The sequence below is a fragment of the Enhydra lutris genome, unplaced genomic scaffold (assembly GCF_002288905.1).
Source record: "Enhydra lutris kenyoni isolate GAN:26980312 unplaced genomic scaffold, ASM228890v2 scaffoldscaffold18, whole genome shotgun sequence".
Classification (NCBI taxonomy): domain Eukaryota; kingdom Metazoa; phylum Chordata; class Mammalia; order Carnivora; family Mustelidae; genus Enhydra; species Enhydra lutris.
In genome coordinates this window covers 16504275-16530136 of record NW_019154102.1, presented here as the reverse complement: position 1 = coordinate 16530136, position 25862 = coordinate 16504275, and the positions used below count along the sequence as shown (strand labels likewise).

General features: G+C 43.1%; 1 protein-coding gene across 2 annotated transcripts in view; it reads left to right on the top strand.

The window, feature by feature from the left end:
- Positions 1 to 25862, top strand: part of LOC111148025 (sprouty related EVH1 domain containing 2) — a 116964-nt gene that overhangs the window by 74293 nt on the left and 16809 nt on the right. Inside the window, exons 1-4 of one of the 2 annotated variants that reach the window (XM_022504375.1) lie at positions 11387 to 11478; positions 12633 to 12810; positions 21020 to 21188; positions 23286 to 23350. In XM_022504375.1, coding sequence (XP_022360083.1) covers positions 11387 to 11478; positions 12633 to 12810; positions 21020 to 21188; positions 23286 to 23350 — 504 coding nt within the window. Of the gene's footprint in view, positions 1 to 11386; positions 11479 to 12632; positions 12811 to 21019; positions 21189 to 23285; positions 23351 to 25862 lie in introns of those variants that run through there. The other variant, XM_022504376.1, reaches the window with a different exon arrangement.

The following is a 25862-nucleotide window of genomic DNA, read 5'->3' as shown; positions in this document are numbered from 1 at the left end:
GACCGGGTAAACCCAGGTAGATGGCTACATTGTGACTGTTTGATTCAAAGATCTTAAGAAACTTATTAAAACTCAATTTTCATCGTTTTCTTGTTTTTTAGAAATACTTTGATAGACTTGTTTTGCTCCTCAGAACCTTAAAATTGCATAATGATACTTGTACCAAGAGAACAGACCTGTTAGTTTGTTGTGGTTTCAGGTCTTTGTAGTTTCTAGGGTTTTATTTTCTCCCCCAAGTCAAAATATGTTTTCAGTTGCATTTTACTGCTGCAAGTTTTCTCATCTGCTTTTGTAGAGTATTTGGGTGGCTTAAGTTTGCTAAGCCCTCTGGCGCAGCTGAAGGACTTTAAGCACGCCCCCCCCTTTTTTTTTCTTTTTTACACAAAATTAAAAGAGTGGCCAAAGTTGAAAAGGGACCTCAAAGGTCACTGGACCCTACCCCTTGTTTTACATATGAAGAAGCTGAGTCTGGGGTGTCTCAGCCAAGAGGAAGGAGGAGAGGTGCAGTAGAGGTCATGTCTGCTGACTTAGGAAACTAGCCGTACTGCCTGATCTGAGTGAAGATTGCCTCTCCTGCTAGAAGGGTTGGGTAGGGCTTCCCGACCCCTCCCCCCAACTCTGCCATTTTATTCACGTGGCTCTTGGTGCTACCTCCTCATTTCTCCTTACAAGTCCTTTGACAATCAGTTGCCTATACATTAAACTTGAAGAGACCAATGAGAGTAATTTATATCCTCTCGATCACCTAGGTTAGATATGGGAAACATTAGCTACAACATAGGAACCTTTTTTAAAAAAAAGTGGGGTAGGGGTGTGGTCTGTTTACCAATCTTAGTCTTTTATCTGCCTCTAATGCCAGTGACCTTGAATAATTCCCTTCTCCTGTCTGGACTACAGATTTTCTAAGCAAGGGGTCTAGAGTAGATGGTTTCTACAATTTTTTTTCTGACATTGAAATGTATATCTAGGCGTGCCTGAGTGGCTCAGTGGGTTAAAGCCTCTGCCTTCGGCCCAGGTCATGATCCCAGGGTCCTGGGATGGAGCCCCACATCAGGCTCTCTGCTCAGCGGGGAGCCTGCTTCCTCCTCTCTCTCTCTCTGTCAAATAAATAAATAAATAAATAAATAAATAAGAAATGTATATCTAACTTGTTTGTGTGGCCCTTCACTAGTCCTGATTGGAGACCTAAACTCCACCTGCAGGCCCCACCTGTATCCCGGTCTCTACCTGAGAAAGGAAGAGGTCCAGCATTCTTCAGTGAGAACAGATGCCTTGCAAGTGCTTTGTTTTGTTTCTTTGTGTGTTAAGCTTTTCATCTCTGTTGAAGGAGATGGTGGAAGCCTGGAGGAAAGGGAACAAATGAATTGGTAATTCCTGCCATCTGAAAGGCTTCCGTGTCTACTAGATGGGTCGGGAACAAAAGCGCGGAGGCTCTTAAAATCTAGTCAACCTGTTGCCGGCTCAACATGTGGACTTACTTTCTTCTTTGTGGGTCTTCGTGTGAGAGTAGGTTTTATTAAGGACTGGTTCGTAAAGGATTTTGTAGATTCAGAATTTGGTATTAACATAGTTTGGTAATTTCCTGACCTTTTCACCATGGCTTGCTTTACGGTGGACAGTGGGGGAGTGGCAGGTAAAAAATGGGAAATGTGACCTGGACTGCTTGAGAAGCTGACTTTTTAATACCATTATCAGCATCTTCTAGGTTTAGTGTTGATCTCCATTTAGAATCGTGTAGCTATAAATTTTCTCTCTCATCTTCTTCATGAAAGTCTTCAGTTGTTGAGAAAAGTTGAAAGAAGTACAGTCAACACTCACTAGCTCCTGTCTCCAACTACCATTTTACTGTTTCTGCTTTATCACCCGGGTGTCTTTGTGTCCATCCCACTCTCCATCCAGGACACCGGCTTATGTTTATGTATTTCAAAGTCGGTGCAGATATTAGTGCCTTTTTTTTTTTTTTTTTGGTAAAGATTTTATTTACTTAGAGAGAGAGAGATCACAAGTAGGCAGGGAGGCAGGCAGAGAGAAGGGGGATGCAGGCTCCCCGCTGAGCAGAGTGCATGATGAGGGGCTTGATCCCAGGACCCTGAGATCATGACCCGAGCCAAAGGCAGAGGCTTAACCCACTGAGCCACCCAGGTGCCCCTATATTAGTTTTCTCCCTAAAAACATCTCAGCATGTGGGATCATTAGGTACTCTCTCCCTTTGTTTTCTCCAATTCAGTGAGAAAGAAAGCAAAGATCTTCTGAGAAAGTCAGACTTGGAAGTTCAAGGGCTGCAATTTAAAGACCTGAATTGGAGATTATTAACTTTAAACAGCTCCCTTTGCCATTTGTGTTTTGAAGTACCAGTTTTTCTATTACATGTATACTTTAATGTGGTGAGAGTTAATTTTCTTTAGTAATCTAACATTTCCATTAGCTGGTCTTTGGGGGTTTAAATGTGGATCGTAAATACCATTTTTGGAAGGGTGTGTAAAACAGAGGGAAAGTCAAAGAAAATTATTGCTTTCGGAGTAAAAAGTAGGAGAAGAAGAAAGGGTTCTTCAGGGGTGGGTTATTTTGTTTGTTTTAAGTTGGTAATCCTTTGATCTTGATTAATTATGAACTCCACTGAACTCCAGGCTCAGCAAAGCAGCCGACAATAAAAGCAAAATCATAAACCTGGATTCAGACTTCGGCCTCTCTCCTCCCAGGCCTCCCTCACCCCCACTTCCCACTGTGTGATCACCCTGCAGCTCAGCCCTTCAGGACAGAACCATTCCAGTCTGTGAGAAGTAGACTCATTCTCTTTCAGTTTGAATAAATTTATTATTATTTTTTGTAAAGCAGTTTAGCCATGTCCAAGTTGTCCTGCTCTGGTAATTTTTGACAAAAGCTCAGAAATCTTCAATAGATGCCTTGAATGTTAATAAACTATTGTGATAAAAATCTTACCCTCATTTACTAAAATGGTTTGTCCATGCTTACAATTCCCATGTTAACGTCGAGAGAATCTGCAGAATACGGGGGATAGAATTAACATTAAAATAAAACACACGTGTATACATGTATATGTTTATCTTGTTTCTTCAGTAACTAGCTACGGCAGATATGATTCCTTTCCTAGGCGTACACATTAAAGGGACGAGGAGCGGAGGCAGACTGCTGATGTGTCCAGTTGGGTTTGGAAGCCTTGTTTGGTATAGATTTGCCTTGAAAGCAAGAGTCTGAATGTGAGTTACCCCTTTGTGCTAGTGTAATCCTCACATGTGACAGGGCAGAGAATCACTCGATGCTGGGTTTTACAAAAGCTTTTCCAAAAAATTTTTATAACTTTGTTAAATGCAGTGGAATTATAATCTTTTAAAAATTAAAAAATCGTATTATACTTTACTTTTTTGTTGTAGGAGTTTAATTTCCTGGAAATCAGTATTTTAAGACTCAGATGACTTAAAATGTATTTCACAGCCTGCTATTAAGGTAATTAATTATCCACTGTATAGACACTTGACGGATAAGGATACAGAAGTCCCAAGTGGTTGACCAGGAATCCCAGCTAGGATTTAATGGCTCATGCCCAGGGATCTCCAGTTCCCTAATTTCCCCCAGGGTGGAAATTAGGATTTCTGCTATTAGTAGGGATTAGAGCAAATAGTTTTCAAATTCCAAGAAAAATGATTACTTTCTTCACTGATTATTTATCTCCCCCTCCCGCCAATAAACTACCAGACCTGTCCTGCCCCATTGCTTCAGGCTTGACCTTAGCAGGGCCTTTCTTCTAGCTGTATGCATTACTCACCTCAAGAGGGACTTGCTCACAAAAGTTATGTTGACATAGGGAGAGTTGCCAAAGAGCCATTTTTAAAAATCTGTCTTAGATACAACTTCTAAAATTGCCTTTTCGGGTGCTGAAGTTAAGATTTAATTCAAACACTTCATTGTCCCGGCTTAAAACAGCCCAGTATTATGATTTTAGGTTGCCTATTAGCAGAACAGCCCACATGCCTTATCTTTTTTTTTTTTTTTTAAGAGATTTTATTTATTTATTTGACAGAGAGATCACAAGTAGCCAGAGCAGCAGGCAGAGATTGGGGGAAGCAGGCTCCCTGCTGAGCAGAGAGCCTGATTCGGGGCTTGATCCCAGGACCGTGAGATCATGATCTGAGCTGAAAACGGAGGCTTAACCCACTGAGCCACCCAGGTACCCCCCTCATGCCTTATCTTAATTATGCTCCCATTGTCAGCGACTCCTCATCACGGATATTAGATATTTAATATTCTTGAGGCTGCTGAATTTAAATGTTGGTAGGAAAAGTCTTGTTGTTTAAAAAAAAAAAAAAAAAACTAACAGCTCTGTGTCCAAGACATGTGATATATTACATAAATAAAATCAAAAGATCTCTACAGAAGGAAAAAAAAACCTGAGAGCAGTAGAAGTAGAATCCAGCCGAAATACTCTTTTCTCTTTTGGAGAATTCATGCGTGTTTGAGCTACAGGCAATAAAAGTCAGAGGTGAAATGAAAAATTTCATTTTGAGCACAGTACAGTGGAGTGAGTTTAATATAACTTTGTAAATCTTGCTGAGAAGGAAACTCCGATAATTGCTAGCACACCCACACACCGCTGTGAGCGTCCCCACCTTGTGTTCACCCACCCCAAAGGTTTGCCCCTAGAATCAGGGCTCTCGCTGAGGTGGGGGAGCAGAGGCTCAGACAGTCTTGGCCAGCTGTCATGTCACTGGCCCGGCAAAACTGTTCGTAGTGCTCCCAGGCTACAAGGATGTCAGAGGACCCCCGAGGGCCTCTGGTATTTCCTCAACTATTTCCTCAAAGGCCTCATTAAACCACTGTAAAGCTTGTGAGTCTAATGTCCAGTCTTGATCTTTGTTCCTTTTTGTCTTTGCTTCATTTCCTTTTCTTGGCCATTAAGGGTCACAGGACACAGCAGCCAAGAAAGAGGGAGCAGAACGGTGAGTGGCACAATGTCTGGTACTCTCCATTTGGCCAGCCCCGCAGAACGTCCATGCCTGAGGACATGCCCAGGGCAGGTGCCTTGGCCCCATGCGAGAGAGAATGTGCCAGAATGTTCAGTGCACATGCTGCTGTGGCTCTTAGGTCCGGAAGGTGTAAATTAGCACTTGAGATTAGAAAGCGTGTCTGTTTCCAGTACATTGTAACTTGAAGATATTACAGAGGCACGTAGCAAGCCAAATCAGCCCTCTGTCTTAAATAAGGTATGGGTCTTTATTTTGAATCATAGAATCACTAGCTTATAAACTACGAGTTGGTGGTAGTTTTTCTAGAGGAATATTTTTGTATTAAGATTTCAATAGGAAAATAAAAACAGTAGTGGCCATATCTAATTGACTTGTGAGGTTTGATTTTAAAATTACTAAATGTAATAATCATTCCTATTTCAGAAACCCAGTCTTGTTGGCAGTGTCCTTCACAGTAAATGGAGAAAGCAGCCCTTTCTATTATGTGCCGTAGAAAATGGTGTGTGGGTGAGTGGGTCTATTTATATGCCTCAGTGTAGCTAGGTAGCATAACAGCAAAGATGCTGGGTTTATATGTGGTATTTGAGGATGAGAATGGACATCCCCTGGGTGAGGGGAGGACTCGGACATGGAGGGCTCTAGTGACCTTGCAGTACAGCAGAACACACTGGCTTATGTGCAAGACAGAACTGGGGGTTCCTAAGACATTTTCTCATACCCTCACTCATGGATTCTGAGCCCAGCACACAATAAAAGGAGAACCTATTCACACCCCTCTGGGGCTCCCACAGGACCCCAGGCTTTGAGCTGTATTGGTTCCTGAGTGAAGTCATTATAAGACAAGTACCCCCTAACTACCACAGTCACCTTTTGAGTACCATGTGTATGTATTGGGGTTCCATTCCTGGAAACTCATTACATACCATTTTTAAAGTACCTAAGTTGACCTTGAAGATCGAGCCTAGAACAGCTGTGTTGTAACCCTCTGGGGGGAATTACTCTGCGAAGGCAAGGTAAGCTGGGGTGTCTCAGAAAAGCAGCAACACAACGAAGATTTCCTCTCTCAGTACATCCAGGCACGCACAGACGGCTTTGACACCGTAAGTTCAAAGTCATGGTGCAAGTACCTGTTCAAGTACGTGGATTCTTCTACTAGCGGATACTGGGGTAGGGCAGTCCCCAGTATGACTCTCCATCAAGTGTACTGCATGGCTGATTTCACAGATGTTCAGTAACTGTAGGGAAGGCTCTTTCTTACGTGATCTTAGCCTACTTTTCAGCTTCCCCAACTCCAGTATCCTGCAAACCAGTTCTCTTTAGGAAGCAAACAGTTAAGATTCAGAAAATTTCCTTCTATGCTTCATAATGCCTGCTTATCAGCATTTGAGAGGAAAGCTGGTGCCTTTTGCCAGATCCAGCATCTTCAGTGGGCTTTTCTTGCCACTGTTTTCTATTCTATGATGGCCTAACTGTACACACTACACATTTTGGTGACATTAAGTGGGCAGAGCCAGTGTCCTACCATTAGTGGCTGGTACAGAGCTGAAAATCATGGTACCACCATGCATAGAACCACATCATGTAGAAAACTCCCTTGCCTACAATTTTGGAGTACAGACATTTTTAAGACCAGAGCAGTCCACTTTTAAAAAGTTAAGTAGTTGGTACTTAACAAAATAATCACTCATGGAACGACCACCTGCTTAAATAGAATCTGACCATTGTCTGGCTTCAGCACACATGCCATACTTTGTATCCACTATTATCAATGGAATCAAAGAGACTTTATAAGTCTATAGGCACAAGGATGACTTGGGGGTGGGTTGTGGGATATGACAACAGTAAAGGTGTGCCCGTGTTAAATTTGGGCTCAGCTGGTGGCTGTGCCCAGTGGAAGAGGCAACCTAAGAGGCCAGGATCTTGGCTAATCCCTCTCAGGTTCTGATGAAGCACAGAAGGGTGGAAAAGAGAGCAGGAAGGAAGGAAGCAGTGATGTTTCGCAGAATGGAGAGATACAGGAGCCTTGAGATAGATGAGGGGGCCGGGAAGTTTGTGTGGGGGGAGTAAAAGTTCCAGTCTCCATCCCCAGAGCCAAGGGGGGAAGGGCAGGAGCACAGGACCAGTTCACAGATGGCAGGTGGAATTATTTTCCTCTACAGGTGTGCCTGAAACGGAGGCTCAAACCAGGTCTTTATAAATCCGACTTGCGTTGGTAATTGCTGCAGGTCCGTTTGGGATTTTCTTCTGTTGGTGAGGCCCGGGCAGCCTCCCTGCTACTCTGGTCTCTGCAAGCTCGAAAGGGCCCAAAGGCCTGGGAACACACTTCTTAGTGGCCAGGGGACCTGGTCTTTATAGGACCTGTTTTGTCATAAAATCAGACGTTCAGCAAAAATAATGATGGCTGCAACTTACCAAACTTCTCCCTATTAAGCACCTGACCTCTGGTGCGGCTTTTAACCCTCAGGACATTCCAGCAGGGTCAATCCTCTGTCTGTGTCTAGATCCCTGTCTGTGTCTTCTGCAGATGAGGACATCTGAAGCTCCACAAGAGGATTCTTCAGCTACTGGGGTCAGGGTGCCGCCGAGCCTGTCCGGCTCTGAATGACACTTCCAGACGGTGCTGCCTCATCACCATTTCCTACAGTCCCTTTGTTTACCTTGTTTACTTCTGTAATGTGGTCCAGACAGGGCCTGCTTTGAATCTGGAAGAGAGCTTAGAACGCAAAAGCCAAAGATCCAAACCCTGCCCTGCTCCTTTGGAATCAGTATCCCCAAATAAGAATCTGGTTTTGAAATTGTTCTTACCGTGCCTCCCCATCCTGCCCTAGGATGTCCCCTCCCTCTTTTGCACATTCATTGATCACAGAACAAGTCTCACTTTTACAGATAAGCCCCCACGTTTGGAATGCAAAGCTTTTTCCTTAAAGAAACCACGTTTCAGTGGCAGAGCTCCAGTTCGATTCACAGAAGCCTCTTTTGCTCATAATGCACTGAAAGGATAGGATGTGATTTGGGGGGTGGTAGTCAGATCCCATATGTAATGACACTGAGACTTTGGGGCAGTTTAGCTCCAGCTCAGACACTAGAGCTCCGTCCAGTTAGTGTTTGGATCTACACATGGAACTTCACCAGGTCCCTGACGAGTTATACCGGGTTAGCACTTGCTCCTTCCAGAAGCATTTTTTAAAGTTTTGTTATTTTTTACAATAATAGCATTTTTTGAATTTCTTCTGAAGCATATCAGCACCATTTTCCTTGCACAGATGAAAAAACTAATCTGCCCTTGCCCTTCCTGTCCCATCCTCCCCCAAACAAACCCAACATCTGGCTTAAACATGTTGTTAAATTCTTTCCAGAAAGAGACAGAGGGAAGGTGGGAAGGGAGTTTTCCTCCCGTATACCTTTTTGGTCATCGAGTTCACTGTCGTTTCTGTTCTGGGTGGGGTGACACGCCTGAGTAACATAAATACACCACAGATAGGAAGCAGTTGGCCTCTGGCCATGCAGCTGGATTATCCAGACAGCCTTCACAGTTTTCAGTGCAACACGTTATCCCCCTGCCTGGTGTCAAAGCCAGATGCCTTAGTAAATGCTGGCTTGTTGGGGTTGTGGCCAGACAAGATGGGGCGGGGGGTTCTGTTCCCCCGGCTCCCAACACACACACCCCATCACAGAGGAGTCAGCGCTCTTGGGAAGGGACTTAGGAGGAATTAGGGCAAGAAAGAGGATGTGGCAGACTGCAAGCAAAGACCAAAATCAGCAGCGCCTGTAGTCTAGAAGCCACGGGGTGGGGTATAGTTTTAAAAACGCCAGTGTCGTGCTCGCTTCGGCAGCACATATACTAAAAACGCCAGTGTCTGAATACCTTTTGGAAGTAAGTTTATGGCACCAACGTAAGTCATGCAAACTTCCCTTTTTCATGTCTGCTTACTCCCCTCAAAGGAGGGGAGAACAGCAGACAGCTGCAGCACATAAAAAGTAAAAAGCACGTTCTAACAAGAGTTGTGTAGTTTCAGTTACTCACCTTGGCCATTTCCTATGGGGTGAACCCTTCGTACACTCACAGAAGATCTGAGAAAGCTGAGTGTTTCATACTGGAGAGTTACAAATCCTGGGGACCCTTAGATTTTCTATAATGAATGGGACGTGGTGAGGGTTGGGGGGGGAGTATATTCTCAACTTGTTTGTATATAATTGATGTAAACAAATGTTACCAAATGTTCCTAATCTCTGTGATCTAAAGGAATATGGGTTTGAATCATGAGATGAATGGATTAATGATAGAAACCATGTGATTATTACATTTAGTTTTCTTATTAATGAAATCTTTATCCTATGTCAACTACACTCTTGTGGCTCATAAGCAAATGAGTATTGAATGCTTTATTTTTTCTCAGATTTAGTTAGCTACAAATAACTTTTTTAAAACCTTTCTATAAATTTCATGCATGTAACCCATTCATTCCACAGCCTACCATATATAAAACAGTGCTGTAGGTTCTAGGGATGTAGCAGTGAACAAAAGGGCAAAGGCCCTGGTTCTGTGGAGTTTACAATCTAGTTGGGAAAAGTGGGCAAACAAATAGAGCAAATGTTGTTTTAGTGGCATGTAGAAAGATAAAGAAGGATGAGAAGATTTAAGAGGATTGGCAGGTACTACTTTATGTAAAGTGGACAGAGAGTCTTCTCCGATGAAATAACCTTGGGCAGAGACCTAAAGGAAATAAAGAAATGAGCTGTTAGTGTGGAGGAAGGAGGAGGGGATAGCAAGTGCAAAGGCCCTGAGGTCATAGTGTGCTTGAGGTGGAGGACAGAGGCAAAGGGACTGAAGTACAATGAGCAAGGAGGAGAATGATAGGTGCTTGAGTTTCATTTTTACTCAGAGTAACATAGGAAGCTCATTGGATGGCTTGTTTGAGTAGAATCATAATCTGACTCACCTTTCTATTTTCTTAGAAAGTTGGGTGTGTGTGGAAGTAGGAAGTCCAGTTAGGAGGTGGTTGCAGTAGTCTGAGAGGTGATGGCAGCTAGGATCAGGGCAGTGACAATGGAGGTAGTAAAAAGTGGATTCTGGCTATATTTTGAAGGGAAAACCAGTTGGATAAAAAAGGTATTGAGAATTAAGAGTTCATTCTGAAACCTGTTAATTGAGATGCCTACCAGAAACCTAAGGAGAGAAATCACATAGGCAGTTGATTTTACGGATCTGAACCTTAGGGAAAGGGTCTGGGCAGACATGTGAATTTGGGCACTGTTAGCACCTAGAAGAATTTTAAGTGGCGTCGTTGACCCCGACTTGGGTTATGGATGGTTTAGCCATAGTTAAGGGAGGAGAGGTAGAACTGGTACAGAGTCATAGGCATGCTAGTGGGCACAGGTGCAAGGTCCCTTCTGACTTTCCTATCTTCCCAGGGAAATTAAAGCAAACTCATCCATCATTTGAGAGGGACAGGGTAGGTGGACCCATGAAATAATCCTCTTGGGAACAGATCAGGGAAATGGAGCAGTCTGTGCCCACTTGAGATTAATGACTTTAAAACTAGACCTATGAACAGAGTCCTACTCAACAGCCTGGGCAGGGCATGAAGTTAAGGAGGTGGTAGAATTCCACCAGGATTGGGGTTTCACCGGGCATTACAGTGGAGAAAGAGAGGGCAGCATGTTAAGTTTTTGTATAAAAACGTGTTGCAGTAGACTATGGAACTTGAGTAGTGAATCAAGTGAGAACATAAAGGAGAGAGGGGAAGGAGTCAGAGTGATAGATGGTTGGTCCCATTGGGGTGAAGACTTGGAGGAATGTGGAGGGAGTGAGCTGCAAAGATGGGAAGTGGCAGCTGGAGAGCAGGCTGCGTAAAATTGAGGTTAAGGAGGTGGTGCAGATATCAGTAATGACAAGGCCACGGGTATGACCTAGGCTCGGATACCTAAGGTTGGATGTAAGACAAGGGCATTGGGGAAGAGTTCCAGAAACTGAGAGGCCAAGGAATTGTACGGATCGTCTGCGTGAATAAGGAGATTACCAAGAATCACAGCAGGGATCATTGTAAGAGATGGAGGACAGTGGGCCTATTTGCCACTGCCTTCCAGGAATGAGGGAAGGGCTGCGTCCCAGAGGTCTGTAGTAGGTTGAAGAGGAGGGTGGTGGCAGCATGTTCAGACTTGGGAAACCAGAGAAACCAGAGGGCTGCAGGAGAGAGACAGCGGCCCGGTGTCAGTGGGCCCCGGAAGCACAGCCCCAAAGCACATTTCCATGCGGGCTCAGAAAGTGAAAGGAACTTCTGGAGGGCCCTGGAGCAGTCAAAATCATTGAGACAGAAAGTAGAAGGGTGATTGCGGGGGCTGGGCAGAGGGGAGAGTGGTGAGAGGCTTTAGTGTTTCACGGTATGGAGTTGTGGCCTAGGAATATGGAAAAAAAAAAGTCCTGGAGGTGGATGGTGGGGAGAGTTGTAGAGCCGTGGCCGCGTACTTCATGGCAAAGAATTGTACAGTTAAAATGGTATGTGTTACTCCGTATTTTACTGTTTTCAAAATGAAAGGAATGATCTGAAGAAGGGATGTGGAAATAAGCGGGAGCGGGTGGGGGGTAGTAGATTTTGAGCCACAGGGAGTCATGGGAAATCTGGGTGAGTGCGGTGAGCAGGGGTGGAGGGCAGAGGGACGGTGTCTAAATGATCTCTGGTGGACTGGAGATGGCAGTGGCCAGGCTCTGGCTGGCGTTGGGGGTAGGGGGGTGGTGGTGTCTTCCCTGAGTCCCAAGGAAAGGGGGAGGGTCTGTGTTACTCTACATCTTTGTTTCTCTAGAATCTGGCACAGTGCCTGGCATGTAGAAGATGTGAATATATGTTTGAATGAGTAAAAAATGAATTCTATCCAAAGAAAGAAAATAGCAAATGAGAATTTAAATGGCCTTGCTGAAAAACCCAAATACGTTTCCCCAAAAGCGATGAAGAATGAAAAGAACTAGAGTTGGTCTCTGGAGAAGAAAGAGGATTTTTGGCAAATGTGCAAGAGAACTTATTGCGAAATTGAAGTTTAGACTGGAAAAAATAAAATCATAAACAGAAGGTTACACATGTGTAAAGGGTATTAGAACTGAAATCTTTTCCCACCTAGATACACGATTGCATGGTGAATTTGCAATTTGGAAAGGAATTATCCTGTTCTTGTGCTAAGTCAGAAGATGATTAGCTTTATAAAATGTTAAGCCTAAGTCATTCATTGTAAACTAAGTTTTTAAGGGTTGAAACTATAATATCCTCTTAAATTCGTAGGTTTGTCTTTCTTACTTGGTGATAATAAATTGAAGCAATTAGCTCATTCATTTTGTTATTAAAACTTACACCCAGAAACTAGAGTGTTAATGCCTATATACATTTCCAGAGACTCACAAATATTTTTAAATTACTGGGTGTCTTTTTAAAAATATACTTTCGCAGTATATTTAGTTTAAGTGTTTTTTGTCGACCCCTCTCCCCCCCCCCCCCCCCCCAGATTTGAGAAAGGCCACATTTTAAGGCTGCCACCAGGCATCGATTTTTCTCTTGATGAGTCCAGAACAGTGCCGGCCGGTGTTCATCTTGTATTGGGAAACGTGTCCTGCAGCTACCAGACCATTGTCATGCCCCGTTCTTCTTGTTGTTGTCGTTTTAGTGACAGCTATATTGTGCGTGTCAAGGCTGTGGTTATGACCAGAGATGACTCCAGCGGGGGATGGTTCCCACAGGAAGGAGGCGGGATCAGTCGCGTGGGGGTCTGTAAGGTCATGCACCCCGAAGGCAATGGACGAAGCGGCTTTCTCATCCATGGTGAACGCCAGAAGGACAAACTGGTAATAGCAGACACTCAACATGGTTAAATCAGCGACAACCGATTTCTTTATTGTTTCATCGCAAGCCCTCTTCTCATAGGTTTGGTGGTGGTGGTGGTGGTGGTGGTTGTTGTTGTTTTTCCCTCCCCTGATTTCTCTGACTTCAAACTGTTGTGAAAGCTTCAGAAGTTAGACCTCTGGAGCTGATGCCACATGCAGAACGTCACCCTGGCTTTCCAGCGAAGGCACTTCTACCACACACCAGACACCGCAGGTGCTTAGAAGTCGTGTGTTTGGCTGTCTTGTTGGCGTCTTTGCTTAACTGAGCTGTCTTTCTGTCCCTGTAACAAGATCTTCAAAACAAAAATGTGTTCTTTGTTATGAATCACATAGTAGTGAGCTGTGAGGTTGGGCTTTTTTTTTTTTAATAATGTAGGGTTTGTTCATGAAGCATGCCATCAAGGTTTGGATGGTTAAAAAGTCAAATGCAAAGGCAGAATGTCACCTGACATGTGGTTACTTGTAACTACTCTTCATCTAAAAGGTAGTGTAGCTTTTGTTTCAGACACTAATGAAAAGAAAACCTGTTTGGAAAAAGTAGTGGTATCACACATCTATAATAATTGTGCGTGCTTATTAAATATGTATTTTGGAGAGTGGAGCATTTGTAGTTCATAACATACAGTTCCATGAAGGACCTTGGATGTCCAGTTCTGAGTTAGGAAGGAACCTATGATACGGAGGAAAATTCAATGTTCCAACCTGTTTTTAATTAGTGGCCTTGAACCCGGAAGAACATTGATCCTATCTGTCCCATTTGATCATGGAGTGTATACTCAAAAGCCATCTGTTCTTCAGAATGTGCAGGATCGTATGGGATCTCAACAGAGAACATACAGAGACACCACAGGGAATGTCGGTGTTACATTTGAGATCCTAACAGCGAGTGTGTCTGTTGAGTTTTATGAGTTAAATGTACAAATTTACTCTTCTTTTGCAGCCACTAATTACTATTTAAAAAAAGTTACCAAACAGATAAGACAGAACAATTTGTAAATGTTATATATAGATTAATAGAAATGCTATTTTCACACTTGATTCATTTCGAAAAATGCAGTGAATGAAAGTTTAAACGGAGAACATAGCTCATTTTAAGAAGGGTGTCCATTCAGGAAATTCCCTACATATTAGTCCAATAATTAAAACATTCTTATTTACAAGATAATCACAATACAGGCAGTGTAACCACACTACCAATAAAAAGTAAAATAACTACGATTCAGCTGATGTCTGCCATGTGCTAAATAGAGTGCTAACCCTTACAGTAGCCTGTGTAATTATAACTGAAAAAAATGAAGATTCAGAAAGACTCCTTGTTCTCAGTGACCCATCTTGAGGGCCTGGAACTAGTATTTGATACCCTGTCACTCTGACCCTAAAACTGAGCCAAAGTCACATGTGTGCAACTGCCCTTAGTCCTTTGGTGTAGTTTTTTCCCCACAGGTGTGTATTTTTATTTTTCCATAGCGCCAAGGGTGTGTATTTTTATTTTTCCATAGCGCCTGATGTCAACAATGTTGTCAACAATGTTGCATCTCATTTGCTTTGCCTTAACCCATTCTCATAAGAAATTTTCCCAATTGCTGGTATCAGGTTGATATAACATTGTTTATTTGATCTCCTTAGGGTTAATTATAAATATTAAGGTACTTTCCCACCCTCCCCCACCATCTCATATGACCTACTTACATTTTTCACACTTACTATTTTCTTGGAAGAATTTAGGGGGTCAAATTTTTATGACTTTGGATTCTTATACAAAGAACCACTGCCAGTATGTATGAGAATTTCCTCTAACACATGGTGACGGCGGGGGGGGTCATATATTTAAGTCTCTACCAATTTGACAGAGTAACAGTGGTATCATGTTATTGAGTACTTAATGGTATCATTGTTTTTCTGTTTGTTAAGCAGCTATAACTATGAATTATCTGTCAGTGTCCTTTGTTTATTTATCTGTTGGGGGCCTTATTTTTCTCCTTGCTATGTGTACCATCTTATATAAGAAAGATATTAATCTTCATCTGCTTTATTTACTGCAAATACCCTTATAATTTGTTGCTTACCTTTTTATTTTAGTGTTTTCTAGCAAAAATTTTGGTAGAATTTTTTCACTTGTTCCATTTTTATTTTTATTATTACTTTTGTGTTAGCAGATTATCTTGCCTGAGCAGTTAAATCTTTTTAGATCTCTTTTTTTCTTGGTATTTTCATGGTCTGTCATAGACTAGGTCAACCTAACATTGCCTTTAGATTCTCTGATCCAGCCCCTTCATTTTAGAAATACATTTATAAACTTGTATCTTACCATGGACTTATACATAATAATTGTAAACTTTTACCATTTTGGTCAGGGCACTTTATGTAAAGAACCTCAGCTAAATTCCTGTAACATTCTGAAGGAGGAAGATACTTTTATCTCCACTTCGCAGTGGGGAAACTCAGTGCTCCAAGAAGTGATCCGTTTCCTCCATGTAGGCACGTGGTCAGTAGCAGAGCCAGCATTGGAAACCATTTTCACTGTGAGGCCAAAACCTGGTCCTCGCACACTAACTCTGCCAGGTAATAGGGCAGTCCTGGTTGTGGACGAACTTCTGTTGTTTGTTGCTATTGCACAAGGATTGTGTGCCTCATCCTCTCTTCACCCCCCCCATACCCCATCATGTTTCTCAGTCACCCCATTTCTCTTCCTGTCCCCTCTATATTCTGTGACTCTACACTTCTAGACTTTTGTGTGCCCTCAAACTGAAATCATACACCTGTATACCCATTTGTGCTTCCCCATCTCTCCACCCCTCACACTCTGGGAAATTCTAGACTCTTCTTCTCAGTGGTACTTAACCCCAATCCCCCCTGCCCTGTCCCACAATACACATACACACACCGTTTGGAGATGCTGTGACTCCTCCTTGGGCCTCCAAGCTTTCGTAACACAGCACTCCTGCCCCACTGGAGGGTATGGACCCTCGTAGGGAGCCTGCAGATGGGGTAGGTTGTTGAAGGACCCCCTCTCACAAGTGGTAGAATGGTGAGGAGAGGGTGGAGGTCATTTTTGGATGGATGGTATCAGAGTTCCTAGTATTCCAATTAGGACAAGAAATGCTTTTTCTGATAGAAAACTAGTGTTATCACTAGTTTTTCCAGTGTAGTACAGTTTCAGAATTTAGCACATTGGTTCTTGTTATTATTTGAATTATATGTTGAAGCCTGTGAATAGAGTTACCGTTGTTCCCATGGGAAAAGTCGGTTCCAGACATTCAATCAGAAATTGTTATTTAGATATTTTTTTTTAAGTTGGGGACGATGAAATTTTCCTGAGAAATTATATGTAAATGTAAAATGTCTGAGTTGAATCATTTTAGATAAACTAGAGACGTTTACTCCTTAAATCCCATGAGAAACCACCCTATGAAGATGAACCCCATGCTCTAAAAGGTTGGTCATTCCTTGCGTTGTACGTGGGCAGGTCTGTGAGGTCTGTGAGTGTACGTGCCCGCTTGTGGGAGTTCCAACGGCTAACGCTCTTTGAACGGCAATTTGTCAGGGCATTCATTTTAAGTGTACATACTTTTTAACTTGTCAGTTTCATATTTAAACCCCATCCTGTAGTGATAGACTTGCACACAAAGATTTAAGGAAAGCAGTGGTTTTCAAACATTTTTGGTCTCAGGATTCCTTTACACTCTAAAAATGTATTGAGGATTGCAAAAGGCTTTTCGTTTTGTGAGTTATAGCTATTTATTTTTACCATATTGGAAATTAAAACAAATTTAAAAAATTATTTATGACAAGTCACCATATGATATTTTCCCGAACAAAAATAATTGGAGAAAATAGAACCATTGCTTTATATTTTTGCAAATCTCTTTAATATCTGGCTTAATAGAAAAATAACTGGATTCTAATATCTCCTGCTTTCAAGCTGTTGCAGTTTGTTGTTTTGGTTGAAGTATATGAGGAGAATCCAGCTTCACACAGATAAGTAGTTCAAAAGGGGAGAAAAATATTAATAGACTTTTCAGGTAATTGTAGATGTGCTTGGATACCCCACCAAAACTCAGCTTGTAGTAGTTTCTGAAATGTGCGATCCAAATCCACATGAATGAACTTTGCGTACCTGTTACGTTAAAATCTGCTGGCTTATCTTTCACCTTGAGTGGACCTTTTACTCATTCCTAATTTTTTTTAACATCATGTCATTTGAAAAAGAATGGTTTACTGAGTTCAGCAGATGTTGCAAACGTTGATACATTTAATCCTGCAGTGTCAAAAAAAATCACATTTCTTAACCTCACCACTAATATCATTAGAAAAGTTAAGTATTGGGAAGCTATCCAAAATTCTGATTTCACTGGAAAGTTCAGATTTTATTATTGGCAGCAAATACCTCCAGTTGTTTTCCTTGAAGTGACAGGCTTGCTGTGTTCATTTTCAAGAAAGTATCTGCCAAATCCTGGGTCGAATAACCGTAGTCCATCTGCTGGTGGTTCTTTCAAGTGAGCCTGGTGATCTGCGGAAAAGGCAGTCCGTTCAAGTCACAACTGAAACAGTTGCACGAGTACTTTTCCTTGAGAGAGTCGTCATTCTCCCATATGTAGCAGAAGTGGACAGGCTGTTGAGAAGTGCCCCTCCCTCTCCGTCTGTGCATTTCACATTTGACACTATGACATTTCTTCATATACTTAAGCCAGAGCAACGTAGGAGAGTAGATTGAAGGCAAAAGCAGATAGGAGAGTCCCGTTATATGCACGTCCCACTGCAGCACGTGGGATCAAAGCTCTGTGTTCAAGGGGCAAGACTTAGTATTTGTTAACTGCTTCATCGAGGACAGTCTGACATAAAACTGGCCTTTTCTATGTGGCCTTTGTGGCAGTGACGAAGCCAGTGATTTGTGTAGACATTGGTGCCGCTGCACTGCCTCTATGCGTGAACGGCACACGGCACCAAGGTTTTCCTTGCTGTGCCTTGTGCACCCTCACCAGAAATGGCAACACAAGAAAAAGGCAAAAACTGCCTATGTGAACATAGTTTGTTTTGTTTTGTTTTTTTAAGATTTTATTTGTTCATTTGAGAGAGAGCAAGAGTGAATGAGAGAGCACGAGAGAGAGGAGAGGCAGAGGCAGAGGGAGAAGGAGACTCGACTCCCCACAGAACAGGGAGCCAGACCCAGGGCTCAATTCCAGGATCCCGAGATCATGACCTGAGCCAAAGGCGGCCGCCTAACCAACAGGTGCCCCTATGTGAAAATTGTTTTGCCACCCTGGATCCCCTGAAGTGAGGAGGGGGTAAGTGGGAGGGCTCCAAGAGCTCACAAAACAAAATTTGAGTACATGTATAAAGATGTTCGTTGCAGCACTGTCTCTAAAAGCGACTGATTAGAAACCACCTGTGCCCATCAGTGCGGAAAATGGCTGAGAAATTCTAACGTATCCGTACTGAGCCATGAAATGAAACTTCTTCCTTTCCTGTATCTGTCTCTAAGATGTGTTCTCAAGGAAAATAAAAGGCAAATTGCAGAGCCAGTAATAGGTGTGGCCACATTTAAAAACACTCACACAGAATCTTAGGTGCGTATATAAGGAAGCCGCAGGAAGGGACCTGGCTCTGTGTCCCCCGTCCTGACAGCAGCTGACTCTGGAAGTGAAGAAGCATTGAGAGTGGGGAAGGACAGATGAGCCAGAGTGAATCCTTCATGTATTTGTGTAGATTTACTTAAATCTTTGAAAATACGCGTTTCTGGTATAGATTCTTTTAAAGCTTCCAATGAGAACATTTAATGACCTTTTTTTCTCCCCATGCATTTCATTTAAAAAGGTAATCTGTTTAAAGCCTTTCTCAAGGTTTAAGTTAAGCCAGACTTCACTAGAGTGTTTATACCTGTGAAGATGAAAACACCTGAACTTTCTCATTGTTGTCATTAAACCTAGATATGTAGTGATGTTATTTTGTTTAACAGGACATAAAGAGATGGTACTGAGCCCTTTTCCCTCACTTATTTTAGGTAGCTGAACTTTTCTAAGAATTTTATAACTTCTCTAAGAAAACTTGCTACTGGGAGAATCTTAAACGTGGAAAACATCAACCAAAGACTAATTTTTTTCATCCTAAAAACGTGGAGAGGGGCACCTGATGGTTCAGTCCATAGTGCATGAGACTCTTGATCTCGGGGTCATGAGTTCAAGCCCCTACGTTGGAGTAAAGTTGACTTTCAAAAAATATGGAGAAAGTGGAAGTCTTTGTTTTTATAAGTAGTTTATTTTGAGGCTTTGAATTGAGACTATTAAATTCTAAAATAGATAACATTTGTTAGTTAAAGCCTTGGTTATTTAGATTTCCCCAATTTGGAATGGGGCTGGGCTGACATTTAATCATTGCACTATTCTTAGAAAAAAATGGCCATAATAAGCAATTTAATCATAAATAGAACTGTGCGAGGGGACCGTTGTCTTCTTTCAATACAACGGGATAAAGTGAACTGCTGCGGACCTCCATTTGCTATACCAATGTGACTAGTGCACTCCTCTGTTTATTAAGTCAGAGACCATTTATTAGGCAGCACTTAATTTCTGTTTGCTTAGATGCACTCTTGAAACTTCTATGCATTTAAAGTTCTCTGATTTGAACTTACACTGATTTAGGCAGGGCTTTACTCTTGCCCTTCGCTTAGTCTAAAATTAATAAGATCTTATTCTCTTAAATGTGGAGCTTTGCCAGAACAAGGTGGAAGCTATTAAAACTTAGCAGAATGATCTTGGTAGAGCTAATGAAGCCATAGGAATGAATATGGTCGCTATTTTGGAGTTTTTTATGAATAAAGAAGGACGTCTACATTCACATGAGGGTAGTGCTGCTTTGATGGTATAATCTTAGATCCTGGTATCTTTGTCACCAACAGCACTGTGCTGGCGATACCGTTATTTTGTAATGTATCTTGGTCTTCTGCAGCCTGGTTAGGGGCACAGGGCTAACGCACATGAAACTGTTAGAAAATACTGTGAAATCAAGTACCAAATTGTGAAGGTCACAGTAAGAACGGGAGTGAAAGTAGAATGTGATGGTGGGAATATCCTGGGAAATCAGTATGACCTTGTTAAGTTTCTCATTCAATGTTTTCCAAGCACGTTGGTGTCTGTGTTATTTCCATTTTAAAGATGAAAAGATCAAGGGTCTGAAACAATCAGCTCCAAGTCACAGCTTATTAAAAGGCACTTCTGGGACTAGATCACTAAAAACTTGGAGATTGTTTGCATAATCCAGATAAAAGTTTAATAGACTAGGGTGGGAGCAACTGAAATGAAGTGGATCTAGAAGATGTTGAAGCAAACATGGACCTGGTGGTCGATAATACAGGATAGGGGGAAAGCACCAGGGACAGAGACAACCACAACTGAGATTTTGAGCTGGGAGCATGAGCAGAGAAGGGTTGGCATTGCTAGATGTGGGAAATTGGCAGAAATTTCAGAACAGGTTAGTTAATTTTTTCAACATGTTGGCATGTGCGGTCTCTGGGAAATAGCCATCAGGACAGAGGAGAGAAGGTTGAGAGCCATTAGAACAAAGGCCCTGACATAGTAGCAGTAAAGCTGAAACAGAGCAAAGCCCCAAGACCTGGACCATCAGCATAGAAACCACCCTCACCCTACCCCCACGGCCCCCTCCCCATCAGGGGCGTGAGGAATTAAAATGACTGAGAACCAGGATGGTTAAGAAGTACAGTGAGGGGGGCGCCTGGGTGGCTCAGTGGGTTAAAGCCTCTGCCTTTGGGCTCAGGTCATGATCCCAGGGTCCTGGGATCGAGCGCCGCCTTGGGCTCTCTGCTCAGCGGGGAGCCTGCTCCCCGCCCCCCACCCCGATTGCCTCTCTTGTAACTTGAGATCTCTGTCTGTCAAATAAATAAATAAATAAATAAATCTTTAAAAAAAAAAAAAAGAAGAAGAAGTACAGTGAGGATCACCAAAGGCCAGCAGGGCAGGGTCAACAAAGAGCAATGGTCCATGAGGCAAGCAAAGCCTTCCTTTAAGATGGAGAGACTCATAGATACAAGAAGGCAGGGATGGAGGGTTTTCATTAGTTGCCATTAATGATGGATGTTTCCTGGTTGGGATTTTGGCAACCAGACACCATCCCGACTCCTTCACAAGTAACCAGCCTCTGTGTTTCAATCCTTCAGGTGGTATTGGAATGCTATGTAAGAAAGGACTTGGTCTACACCAAAGCCAACCCAACCTTTCATCATTGGAAGGTCGACAATAGGAAGTTTGGACTTACTTTCCAAAGCCCGGCTGATGCTCGAGCCTTTGACAGGGGAGTGAGGAAAGCAATCGAGGACCTTATAGAAGGTATCACGTCTTGTCACCGTGCTCTTAGGAGGGAGACAGTGGGAATGTTCCGAGGCCTTTTTTATTCCAGTTGTCTGCCATCCTGTATTTGTGGTTTACCAAGTGACAATGCAGGGGAAAAGGAGATAGGTTTCAGAGTACGAGGTGATCCCAGTTGGTTTTTAGACTCTGCTCTGAAAAGGTAAGTTCTGGACTTCATGTCAGTGACTTTTTGACAGAGTTCACCTTTCCCTAACTGTTGAAATGGCTTTGGTGTGATCCGTGTTGACTTAGAAATGGAGAGTGACTCTAATAGGCCCTAAAGGTGCCAGGCCTTCCCACTGCCTTCCTGTAATGAGAGCCCAGGGTGTTTGCACGGAAAGGGAAGGGGATCTCCTGGAGCCCTGGTTGGGGTTAGGCCTTAAGTCTGTGGGTGAGTGGGTAGGAGACATTGGGTTGCATTTGACCATGACCTGAAAGGCTCTTGCGCATTCCATTCTCATAGGCTTTTCTAGGGTCCACACAGGCAAACGCACAAGTTCTCGACACATTTAGTTATCCATTCAGAGAGTTAAAGGTGCCACAGCCCGGGCCCTGTTAGAAAAGAAAGAATCAAGCAAGGCATGTGTAAGCCAAATTCAGAATTTGGGGAGGCTGATTAATAAGAATGGGTTACTGCATTTGTTTAAGAATTAGTGTTCTGAAGTCCTTTTCTTCTTTGTGGATTTGGGGGAGAGCAGAAAGCAAATCTTACTAAGAAAACTTGCTCAACGTCAGTAGTAAGACAATTCGAGCTAGAACATGAGTCTGTTCGCTACAACCATGTGATGTCCAAAAAGATAGTAAACACCAGTGTTCACATTATGGGTCTGACTTAAGGTGGCAAATGTTTAAAATGTTATCATACATAGCTTTTAAGTAATTACAAAGAAAATAGCTCTTATTGATAGAATTGTGCTGTATGTCCATATAGTCACTGAAGCTGAACACAAATGTGACTTACAATTTTCTCTGTATATTATCTACCTAGCTGTTTTCTGTCAAATTTTCCTCAAACATCAGTTGACTAGAAATACTGAACTAGCTGAGGAAACTCCTGAAAGATTGGTAGTAATTGAGCAGAGGACTTTTTTTTTCCCTCCTCCAATCCCTCGTAGAAATTTAAACAGTTCTCATTCCTTTCTGTGCAGTTCTCTTAATTTCAGTTTTATGGAATAGCAAAATATTTTCTAAATGCACATTTTTAAAGATCTAACCAAGAAAAGGAGATGGAGAAGAGATTTCCCTGTTAGTATACCTAGCCACTTACGCAGATTTAAATATGTGTTTCCTTTTGACCATTAACATCATCTGTTAAGATGGGCCACCCAGTATCGGGTACTGTTAGGGGAAAAGGAAGAAGTTACGTGGATGTGCATACCAGAAGGAAGAAAGAGATGAACACGTAAATAAATCGAACCCTACATGCCCAAATCATTCCATGATGAAATAAACTGGGTTTTCGGGCATGAGCCCAAATTTTGGCCTGCAGAAATGGAAACCTCACTGGTGCCCCAACATTGCGAGAGAAAACCTCTTTGCATGGGTGTCAGCTTAGAAGGCAGCTCCCCCAATCTGGGTTTTTTGAGTCTAGTGTCTGCATTTCAGAACAAGAGGTGACCATGCAAGCCATTTCGTCAAACCCTCTTGTTGGCAGATGAAAAGATGGGAAAAGTAAGTCCAGTTTACATGGAGATTGTGGTGGGTTCCCCTGGGGTGCCACTGGCAGAGGCTGCCCGAGGTGCGCGTGCTTGCGAGCTATGGGCAGCACCCCCCGCGCCATCCTCTCTGAGGTGCCGCTCTGGGTGCTGCTTCTCTAGTTTTCCGGGCAGAAATTTGAAGGATTGAGAACAACAGTAGACAGATTTAATTTAGGGAACAACATCCTAGCTAGAGTCAGTTGAAGAGGAATAAATTAAAAATATTTAATTCCCAGGTTATATATTTCTGTTGATAACTCACATTCAAAAGAAATGGAATGTGGTTTTGTTAAAATATATTTTTTAAATGATTGACTTTGACTTATCATCTTTGGAAATGCGTCTTACTACTTTTTTTTTTTTTTTTAAATCTTTTTAGGCTCAACCACATCATCTTCCACCATCCATAATGAAGCAGAGCTTGGCGATGATGATGTCTTCACAGTAAGCTCCCTTTGCCCTTTGCTTTCCAGATTAGTTAGTGAATAATCGGAGAGAGGCTCTGTCTAAGGGTGTAGGAGACACTTCGCAGTCTGGCATTTGCTGTTGCCATTGGGATGCCATGAGGAAGAGCTGTCCCCGATCTGTCCAAGGTTCTCATGCAGTCTTCCCTCAGATCCAGGGTCACCGACCAGCTCTCTGGCTTGCCTGGGACTGTCCTAGTTTTAACACTAAGAGTCCCCGCGGTCTGCAAGACACCTCAAGCCCGGGCAAACGGGGACACCTGGTCACCCTACTCAGAGTCTTGGGTTAACCCCTTCTTGGCACCCCGGGGAAAGTCAGAATAGCCTTTCTGAGGAGTCATTAAACATCTGATAAGAAAAGCCTGAAGGCTGAGTGGAGGTGAGGCCCACATGCAAAGACAGGAAAGGGCTTGGATAGTCTGACACAGCTTGAGTTAATAGGATATAACTGGAGACCTAATGATTTCTCAGCTTGCTTCTGCACTGAAGTCCTGTGCTTCTAGACATTAATTAACAAATAGTCCATTGCAGGCCTGCGGTATGCTTAGTGCAGCGAGAAAGCTGTAGGGCAGCATTTTCAAACTCTTGGTCTTGACCCACAGTAAGAAATACATTTACATTGTAACCTACGACACAAACGCACATCTGTAGACACCTGAAACCAGATCATACTTCATGTTCTGCGTTCTGGTTTTTTTTTTCCTCTTCCATTTCATTTCCTTCCACTTTTTATTACAAGACTTTTAAAGCGCCACAGGAAAATTAGAAGAAGAACACAGTGAAAACCTAGATTCAGCAGCTGAAACATTCTTCCCCACTTGCTTTATCTGTACACATGTGTATGTACGCACACATATGGTTTCAGTTTTGGTTTTGGCCAATCCAGTTGAAAGTCACTTCAGGGTTTTAATTCTATTAATACTTCAGCATGCATCTTCTAGAAATAAGGCATCCTCTTACAAAACACAACATCATTACTATACCTAGAAAAATTAATAGGAATGTTGTAATAATCATCTGATAGTTCCCTCCTAGTTCCTGACTTACCCCGAGAGTATCTTTCATTAGCTCTTTTTATTTCATATTTTTAAATATTGGCTGCAGCCCTTTAAACATGTTTCTCAGTGCGCTCATCATGAGAATACAGAGGTGTGTAAAGCGTGCCTCAAGTCCTCATGGAGATAACAGGATGGTTTGGATTGACCCGTGGAAGGGCCCTGACTGTGGAAAGTATTCTTGTCCAGGGTACTCTACAGGCAGGGGCCTGGGGGTCAGAGAAGACCTCTAGGAGGGGAGGCTGACCTGTTTCTCAGTGGCCTCTGAACGCCGCTCAGGAAGGGGCTTCAAAGCTGGGCAGCACGCGCGAAGGCAGAAGCAGGGATGTGTGTGGCGAATCGACTGAGGGCTGTGGACCCCAGCCTGAGGGGACCAGAGCATGCGTGGGTAGGGGTGTCAGGAAATGAATTCAGTTGTCTTTCCATTGAGCGCCTGGTGTGCTGGGACTCTGAACAGGCTTCCTATAGTGCTCCGAGCAGACCCTCTCAACAGTTGGCATGTTGCTTACATCTGTTCCTTTGTCACGTTTTTTCAAGAGACAAACAACAGCAGGCGGGTTAAAAGGTGGCTTCCTGTGCTCCAGAGTGAAACTGTCCATCGCAGCTGCTTCCCAGCTACCTGCCAGAAGTGATTTATAGAATTGTGAGAGGGCAAGAGGGAAAGGGGTGATGGAAGCCAGCATCCCTCCTGGTTTCATCCCCTAATCCACAGGGGCTCGACTTGCTGCGCTGGGGTGGTGCCTGATGCCCAGGAGGAGGTGTGGAAACAGCAGGGCTGTTTCCAGATACTCAGCGGAGAAGGAGCTCCAGGGAACTGCATTCCAGGCAGGCCTGGTGTCTGTCTGCCTTCATTCCGTTTGTTTACAAACAAGGGCCTATTAATAACAGCATCTCCCTTCCCTAGGGCAGGCCTCGTCTTCAGTGCTTTGACTGTTAGGAACTCGTCCCCTGGAAGGCTAGGGAGGGTCGTCAGGGGCTTCCTCCCTGGGTAAGTGAAGCGCCCAAAAGCCGAAGCCCAAGACAGGAGCTGTGTTGACTCCTTATAGAGTCTACAGCTTCCCAAAGCTTGTTGTGTTCTCAAACTTTCACTGATAAGACAGACATTTAGAATTTGGAACTCATTTATTACAGATAGAGTATACATGGCAAGAAGACCTTCTAAACAAGTTACAGATGGACCAGAACCATGAGGGCTTTCTGGGAGAAGAGCGTGTGTATGGGTCTAACCTGAGGAACCAGGTTATCTTTGCCTCTAGAGCCAGGGGTTTCCCTCTGCTGCAGGGGATTCCTCGGCATAGAAGGAGCACAGGCCATTGTGGACAGTATGCTGATGTGTGTTCTCTGTTGGGAAATAAAGTCGGGGAAGAGAGACCCCGACCCCCACCCCCAGAGCTGTTGGGCACTCACCAGGCGTGGGCTGTCCCTGCTCACACTTCC